This window comes from Clytia hemisphaerica, unplaced genomic scaffold, assembly GCF_902728285.1.
Source record: "Clytia hemisphaerica strain Z4C2 unplaced genomic scaffold, Clytia hemisphaerica genome assembly, whole genome shotgun sequence".
Classification (NCBI taxonomy): domain Eukaryota; kingdom Metazoa; phylum Cnidaria; class Hydrozoa; order Leptothecata; family Clytiidae; genus Clytia; species Clytia hemisphaerica.
In genome coordinates, this window is record NW_027104293.1 from 874,365 (window position 1) to 882,809 (window position 8,445).

At 37.1% G+C, this 8,445-nt stretch overlaps 1 protein-coding gene across 1 annotated transcript; it reads right to left on the reverse strand.

Annotated features, from left to right (window-relative positions):
- Positions 1-1,464: 1,464 nt before the first annotated feature.
- On the reverse strand, positions 1,465-4,898 carry LOC136817162 (zinc metalloproteinase nas-14-like). The gene is made up of 4 exons (XM_067073501.1): positions 4,604-4,898; positions 3,062-3,152; positions 2,228-2,365; positions 1,465-2,073 (listed from the first exon to the last, which is right to left on the reverse strand). The coding sequence occupies exons 1-4, from the start codon at positions 4,731-4,733 to the stop codon at positions 1,629-1,631; spliced, it is 804 nt and encodes a 267-aa protein (XP_066929602.1). The 5' UTR covers positions 4,734-4,898; the 3' UTR covers positions 1,465-1,628.
- Positions 4,899-8,445: the final 3,547 nt, after the last annotated feature.

The window sequence follows — 8,445 nt, forward strand, 5'->3', positions numbered from 1 at the left end:
TTTGACAAAGCTATTAATTCTATTTCTCTTGCTTTGTGGGGCTAGCAACAAAGGTAATCAAAAGGTTGAAAGAGAAATAGTAAACGAGAGAAAGGTATAAAAGATAATTAATAGAGATTTGTGATGATTTTTATTATAAAGGTATTATGTCATCTCTCACTAAAGGTACATCTACATTGCAGCTTTTCAAGACTGTACTGTAGGACAGGCCAACTTTCTCATTCCCGGGAAAACTTTTACATCGCCAGTTTGCAACGGAAGAAAACCAAGACTCAAATTTTTGGATTGATGAAAAATCAGCTTTAGTAAGTTAAATCGTCTGTTTCTTCGTCGCTTCTTTCTTCAAGGCATGCTCTAGTCTAATGAACATTGAGAGTTTTCCCGGGAAAGAGAAGGTACCGTACTCACGGCTAACTATCCAAAAGTTCGATCAACATCCCGATAAAAACATTACGCTGAAAATTCAAATCACCGAATATTTTGATATATGAACCAAGCTGGCTCATAAAACTGTGTTCAACAAAATCTGCCAGCATGGTTTTAACTTACTTCAAAGTGACCGTACTGCAAAGCTATTCGAATTTCTGCGTTTTTTCACGTTTATTATTGAGTGAACCTTTAGCCCGGGGGGGGGGGTACTTAGGCAAATGAAGGGTACGGTATGTGCCGCCCTTAAGGGTACCTTTTTTGGACTTCCAAAGTCCCGCTAAGGGTCGGAAAAATCAGAAAATCTAATTTCAGTCCCACTAAGGGTCGGAAAAATAGGAAAATTTCAACTTTTTACCCCCTGAAAGATCGAAATTTGGTCAAAATTGGTCAAATTTGTCCCGCTAAGGGTCGTAAAATTCCAAAAATTTTCCTTTGTTTTCTCCTTTTTAGTCCCGGTAAGGGTCCAAAGTTCGAAAGTCGGGCGGCACCCCCCCGTCAGCTCGCAACCCTAGTACCCCCCCCCCGGGACCTTTAGATAGTTAAGTAAGGTAAATTGAATCAAATTTGATTAATCGACTCAGAAAGTGTAAATAGAGTCTTACTTTTACAGTCTGAATCGTGCAATGTAAACCAGCACGAAACGTCAAGATGACATTCTTTATAAGATTAAAGACGTCATGAATTGGCGAAAATAGATTTCTTTTCGAGAATCACACAACGTAAAAATTCAGTATATTTATCACACTAAATGAGAATCCGAAAGTCCCGTTGGTCTCGTAATCTATAATAACTTGAACTACTTTAGACGTCATATACGTTTTTTAGTAGCACCACCCCTGTTCCACTGATTTTATGAAAATTCTGGGATAAAATGCGTTTATAGGTAGATACGATAGAATAGGGAATTCGGGGGTTTCGGGGTTAAGTTAAGTCAGGGTTACTTTTTAAATTTCATTACTTATAGCTCAAAAATCCGGTAGGAAATCAGAAATGCTGAAAAAGAACTTTTGACTGATTCCAACAATGCGAAGAAGGTTCCATTTGTAAATGCAGTGTTTTTGACACTCCCAAAAACTGCAATCTTTTAAATATATGAAAGAATATGCCACTTGTGGAAGTGCATATAAAAAGTAAAGTGCAAAAAGGTGCAATTCTTACTAAAAATGGTGCAATACATTAATCAATCTTCTTCTCAAAATTTATTTTCCAAATATTGCTTTCTTAAAAAAATTCTTTACATGACGCCCGATTACACGTCTTGAGCCGCCCTTTCTTGAAACTTTTTGATACACACGTTTACGCCCACCACGCCCTCGCCCTTGCCACCATTTACGAGTTATACGTTTCCACCACGAGCCTTTCTTTTTCCATCGCTTTTCTTTGGGTCGTTTTGTAGGACAAGATGTTTTAGGCGGAATTTCAGTTGGTCCGGCTGTTTTGGTCAACGGCTCCGGTGTCTCAGTCAAAGGTTCCATTGTGACGCCATCAGTAACGGGGTTTTCAGTCAAGGGATTTTTGGTAACAGGATTGGTGGTAACTTGTGGATCTTCGGTGGTGGTTGTTTCAGGGTTTTCTGTCTGCTGTTCAGTCACTGGTGGAGTTTGTGTTGGAGTTTTAGTTTGCGCTGTAACACCTTGGCAGTATCTTAAAAAAAGTTTAAAGGTGGGATTTATTTCCAAAGGAACCGAATGGAAACGAACATCAATGGATCAAAGTCGAGCACAATTCGAGATATTTCAATTATCAACTACTAATCAACGCTATTAAAATTTACCTACATGCTTAGTGTAAAACATACCTGGTGTCGATACGCTGTATATCAAGAGAACTCAACCCCTCTGAGTTCCCAAGAACTTCATTTGCACCCAATGGTCCTTTACTGATCAAAGTCATTGCTGATTCACCATCAAAAGGATTCTTATTGGTGAATGCAAAGCTGGAAAGAATTGAAAACAAAGTCATTGTAAAAAATTGGTGTTTTTGGGACCCTATGAGAGACTTTTCTCAAATCTTTTATCGATTTTCACTCAATTTTTGTCCAAATTTTGGACACGACCCTTCGAGAGATTTTTGGACCCTTGCAGAGACTCAATTCTCTTTTTAATGGTTTTTGTACTCCTTTGAGAGACTTTCGAGGGTGTGAAAAAGGGACCCGGCTCGCACATACCCGGCACCCATTTCTACCCTTCCCCTGGGTTTGAACTGAACGAAATACAGAAAGAGCAGGACTTTGGACTAGGAGCTGTCAGTTTATTACAATAACGGCCTTGAACATTGGTCAACCACAAACTATAAATGTTTCTACAAGATCCTTTATTTACGGGAAATTTAGATACCGTGAGAGAACATTTTAGATTTCTCTAAAACTTAACCTATAGAGACAGAATTTTATCGAGTATCGTATTACTTTTCAAAGAATCGAAGATTGAAAGCACATAACCTATTGTATTTATTGAACGTGCTTATAAATAGATTCTTGATTTGTCGTCACAGTGTAATATTTACACTGTGATACTCAAGGGTTTACCCCCTGAAAGTAGTTTATTGTTCAAAAATTATATTAATGAATCATCTTTTTACAACGTAACAGTACAAAATTTTAGCCAAATTACACACGTGCCAAATCACTCACTTTGAATAGTGCATCACACTTTGCTTGTCAAAAGGAGTTTCCAAAACATCGATTTCAAAATCTTTGTATTTGTCAAAAGACTTTTCGGCCCCTGAAGAAGAAACATAATCCAGTTATCTTTAGTCAATACAAAACTATATAATGCCAAAGTAGAACAATGCTTGCCTCTCGTTTGTAAACTGGTGATTTCCAGCGGTTGGCAGACGATATCACCCGTCAATATGCAAGTGAAATTTTTCAATCTATGGAACTAAAGTCTGTCCAGATATAATTGGCAGTGGAAACAAGAATGCCTGTAACTTTTGATAGTCAAATATATTTATAGAAATTTTTTTTGCTTGTTTTGGAGAATCAAAAGCGCTATATTTGAATGTATTTTTGGTTGAAAAATTCGCGATTTTTAGTGGTTAAATTTGCGATTGCAAAAATTGAGCTTTTTTTCTACTTATGCTATAACGTTAATTTTTACATTAGTGGTAGTTCAACCTTACGTTAAGAAGTCTCTTAAATTTCAAGGAAAACAGAAAAGTCCTTCAGAAGATATGGGACCTGAAATACCCACAGATATCTAAGCCCGAAGGGCTAGATAGGCAACTTTAAGCTTTCTCCAGCAAAAAAAAGTGAAGCTAAAATTTGACTTTTTAAATTTCGTGCCGATGGATAGGATCTAGCATTTTGATTGTTTTCGGAGCGCGATATCAAAAAAATTAGGCGGCAAACGCTATTTCACATCTCTCAAACCGGTGAAATTGCATATTTTAGTCACGTGACTCTGGTAGGAAATCCTTCCAAAGATGAGCTTCACTTTTTGAACAAAGCTGCAAATCTAGCCCTTCGGGCTTTACAGATATCTGTGGAAATACCCCTTGGTAGCACTTTTCTGTGAAATATCAAATCTCGAACTTATTATTAAAAACGGGGGTTATATGTTATCTTTTTTGAACAGTGCAATTAAAAGTTGGAAAATGTTAAGTGTTGGTTCATTGGTATTATTGGTAGGGTATTGGTATCATTGATTATTTCGAAACGAAGTGAAATCACAGTATAATTGCTTTTATTGAAAAGATAAGCGTGAACTTATATTGCCTTTGTTATTTTTAAGTCATTAAAGAACTTTGCTAATTCCCAAAACACTAAACACAGCTTGGCTATGAGGTCATTAAAAAGATCGTAAAATGTATTATGATCGAAAAACTGTTTTATCAATCATATCACTACCCCCGTTTTTAGTAATAAGTTGGAGATTTGATATTTCACAGAAAAGTGCTACCAAGGGGTATTTCGGATCCCATATCTTCCGAAGGACTTTTCTGTTTGCCTTGAAATTTAAGAGACTTCTTAACCTATCTATAATTATATTTGACTATCAAAAGTTACAGGCATTCTTGTTTCCACTGCCAATTATATCTGGACAGACTTTTTAGACGGGGGTTCGGTTATTATCAGTTCGGGTTAGGCATTGGGTTTGTAAACCAAGGTTGTAAACCAATTTCCAGCGTACAATATTAATAGAAATACTGAAAAAATATTTGACTTTCTTACCCGACAAAATGTTTTCCAATTTAACGATGACATATTTGTCTCGATCATTTCGATTGTGTTCGTGTACAAAAGAAAGAGCGTGCATCAGCTCATGTATTGCAATCGCTACTGAGTTGCACCCTTCGCCCATGTTCAGGCGTTGTGCACCGCCAATACGCCCGACGAATGAATAACACCTGAAAAAAGAGTCAATCAAAGCATCAGATAATTTTCAATCGAGGATGTGTCTTTACCTCGACGATAAGTGAGAAAGACATGAACGTGTATTGTCCAATGTGAAAACATAAAATGAGAATTTGCTAAAATAAGGTAACCCAAAATTATTTCCCAAGTCCAATGTTCATAGTCAGTCACATAGCCATGCTCCGCCCGGAAAAACACTCCAACCTCTGTTTTTTTCGGTTTTCGACAGTTCAACCCTAGTAGATTCTCAAGTCATCGACCGATTTTTCAAAATTTTACCCCAAATTGCTCATTTTGGGCATTATTTTTTGGTCCTAAAGTGTACAATTTAGCCTAAAACGAAAGTGCTCGAAAATCGACGATCTTGGGCTTATTCGAAAGATAATTGAAAAACAGGTAAATTTGAGATATAAACTTGGGTCTGAAAATGTCCCAGTCGTGCTGCAGATGAGTTTTAATGATGACGTCAGACTAATGTACAATTTAGCCTAAATCGAAAGTGCTCGAAATTAAACGATCTTGGGCTCATTCGAAAGATAATTAAAAAACAAGTAAATTTGAGATATAAACTTAGTTCTAGAAATACCCCAGTCATGCTGCAGATGAGTTTTAATGATGACGTCATTTTAGGTTTATTTTGCTCAATTGGCAAAGTTGGGTATAGTTTTTGTTCTAGAAAGACTCCAGACTGTTTTCTTTATGATAAAGCTTTTTAAGCACTGTACTATAGAAAGTATATTTTACATAAAACTGAAATATTTATATACATAGCTTCCTACTAGCTTCATATTTCATAAATGTGCCAAGACCCTTTCAGAGATTATATAGATTGTTTCAAGAAAAATCCCGCTTTTTCAACTTAAACCATTTTTTTCAGATTTATGACAATAACAATTACTATAAAATATATTTTTTTGGATTCTATCAATAATCAATTTCATCTTCCGATGATACCACATCGCCATCAGAGTCACTCTCTGAGTCACTTTCGTTAGACTTCTGGCTCCGAAGACTTGGAAGCTCAAATTAATCTTGGTTATCATCAACGTATCTTAAAATTTCCTTATTACCTGGCAAAGGTTTCCCTTCATACCACACAGGTATCAGTGATTCATTATCATATTTCCATCCATATAACAGTGGGTCGGGTTGATCAAATTCGCCGTATAAGCTATTACTCCAACCATAAGCCACAAAATTAGCCCTCATGATTTTCTGATTAACAGAATCATAGTCAGGAGGTAACGATTGTGTAGGTGCAAATTTGGTTTGCTTTCCTGTTTCAACGAATAACATCGCATATCTTGAATCTCCAGGCGTCTTCTCGCGTAATGGACGGTTGTAAATGATATGAAGTACAAAGTCAATCACTTGATCAACATCGGCCTTTCCACTCAACATGCTTGTAAGCAAAGCACACTTATCTGGAAGTTTTAAAAGTTTTTTGAAACTTCGGATTTTAGACCGTCGAAAGAACGGATTTGTGTAATCAGATCCAGTTAGTGCATGAAATGCCGGTAGAATATTACATATATCCAAACCAAGAGTTTCAGCTAACACAGAAACGTTGTGATAAGTGATCCCAGCCTTGGAAGATTTTGTGCCTTGGCGAAAATAGATTTTTACTTTGGTTAAACTTGAAAAATGTAGAAGCAAAATATACACATCGGTGTCTTCAGCAACGATACAAACTGGTTTTGACGTTGACTCTGCAGCATGGATGCAATGTGACGCTAACCTATGAGAGACCAACAAAATTAGAAAAGTCTTGACAAAATTGAAAAAGACTCGAAACAAAAAGAGTGAACATCATTTAAACCTTTTCTGTGCATCGGTCACTTTTCGGGCTTATATAAAATTATACTTGTTTAGGCAATCATGTATCGTACTTTGGCAATTCTTATTGATAATATAAAATAATACCTATGATCAGCTTCTCGGTGACAAGAGTACAATTCGGGAAGCTCGCGTCTTTCACTGCTTGGCTCTTTTATGTAACACGTTTCTTCTTTTGTCACGTAAATTGTCTTGTCAGTAGTTAACTCCCCGGAACTGAAATAATCGGCAAGTAAGTTGCAGATACGGAATTTGTTGTTTTCATTGTGAAGAAAGTCTTGCCAGTCAGATGACTTCGGTAGAACCTGAAATAATAGAGAAACGGATTGTAAGTATTCGTGGTAATTCGTAAAAGGAGCTATGTTAAGGTTAAAGTTCACTCAAAAGGAATTACGAAGACTCAAGTTCTCTAAAATGGAAGAAGTTTGTGTTTTTACCTGATTCAACGAAGCAATCTTTCTTTCCTGTCCGTCATTTGGCCTTCCTTTAGACAAAACTTTTGATCGGTCTTCAAGCGGTGAGTAGTTGTCAAAAACCAAATGAAGATTCTTTCCTGGAAGTGCTAGGAGGTATCTGGCAAAACTTTTTGCCCACTCTAAAAATGTGGGTGGCTTTGCCTCACTAATCGGTATTAACCTCACCACTCTCATCATATCAACAATAGAGGTATCGATATCAGAAGGAGCTTCTTTCGACGACTTTTCGGGACTGAGGCCTTGAAGGTAATTTCTGAAAAGACTTTTGTTCTTCGATCTTGTTTTACCATCTTCAGGTGCGATTGCATACGGCTTGCTTGTAATTGGCCAATCCATAACCTGACGAAGATTCAATCTTTTACCCTCATATCGAGAGAGAATCTCACCAAAGGAGACGTTTTCATCCTGCATTGCACTCAATTCTTTCTTGGCTTTCTTTGTAGTGAAGGATACGATCTTTTCTTTTGTGATCTTGTCGTAATACGTTTTTGACGGCACCTTTTGCTCTTTCTGTTCTTTTCCTTCGACTATTCTTTCAAGGAAAGATTCAAGGGCGTCGGTCCCTCTTTGATGTAGACTGTCCAGGTTATTTTTCATCTCTTCGCTAGCTAAACAACCTGGAAATTAGAATGAGGAAAGAAAAGGTACGATATAGTCAACTCTGAAAGTAACTTTATAGGAATTCATGATATTATTTGGGTAACTTCCAAACAGTGAACGAATTTCAAGAACTATACGAGTATCTACGACTATCCAATATAAAAATGTTAATTAAAACTAGGAATGGGAATCACTTGTTATACGAAATTCATGCTTACCAGTCGCGATGTTCACAATGTGTTGATCTTTCTCCCATAAGTTGGGCACCCACTCATTTAACGTTTGCTTCATTGTTTGGATGTCAGTTTCTTATATTTCCCATCTCTTTTGACCGTAGTCATTATGTGAGAAAAAGCTTCGTCTGCGCGTAACGTTGTCGAGTTTGTCTCTCATCGCTGCCAAAAGATGATTAATCTTCATCCATCTTTCACTGGCGCCAACATTTTCTGTCTTACCGGATAGACCGCCTGTTGATTTGCATGCACGATTGACTGTCATTTCAATGACTTGATCACAAGGGATTTTTGTAAATGGTTGTCCAGTAAGTGAGACGGTAAAACCGTGTAGCAAAATTTCGTTATAAAGCTGAGGATGGTCTTCCTTTAGCATTTTCATATGTACATAGCAATACGTGAGATTTCTGGCATAATTGTGGCGATTGTGGGTGAAACAGTAGGGTAGAAACTCTTTGATGCATTGCAAGTAGCCATCCCAGTTTGATGTACGTTGACAGTGAATCGTACTAAG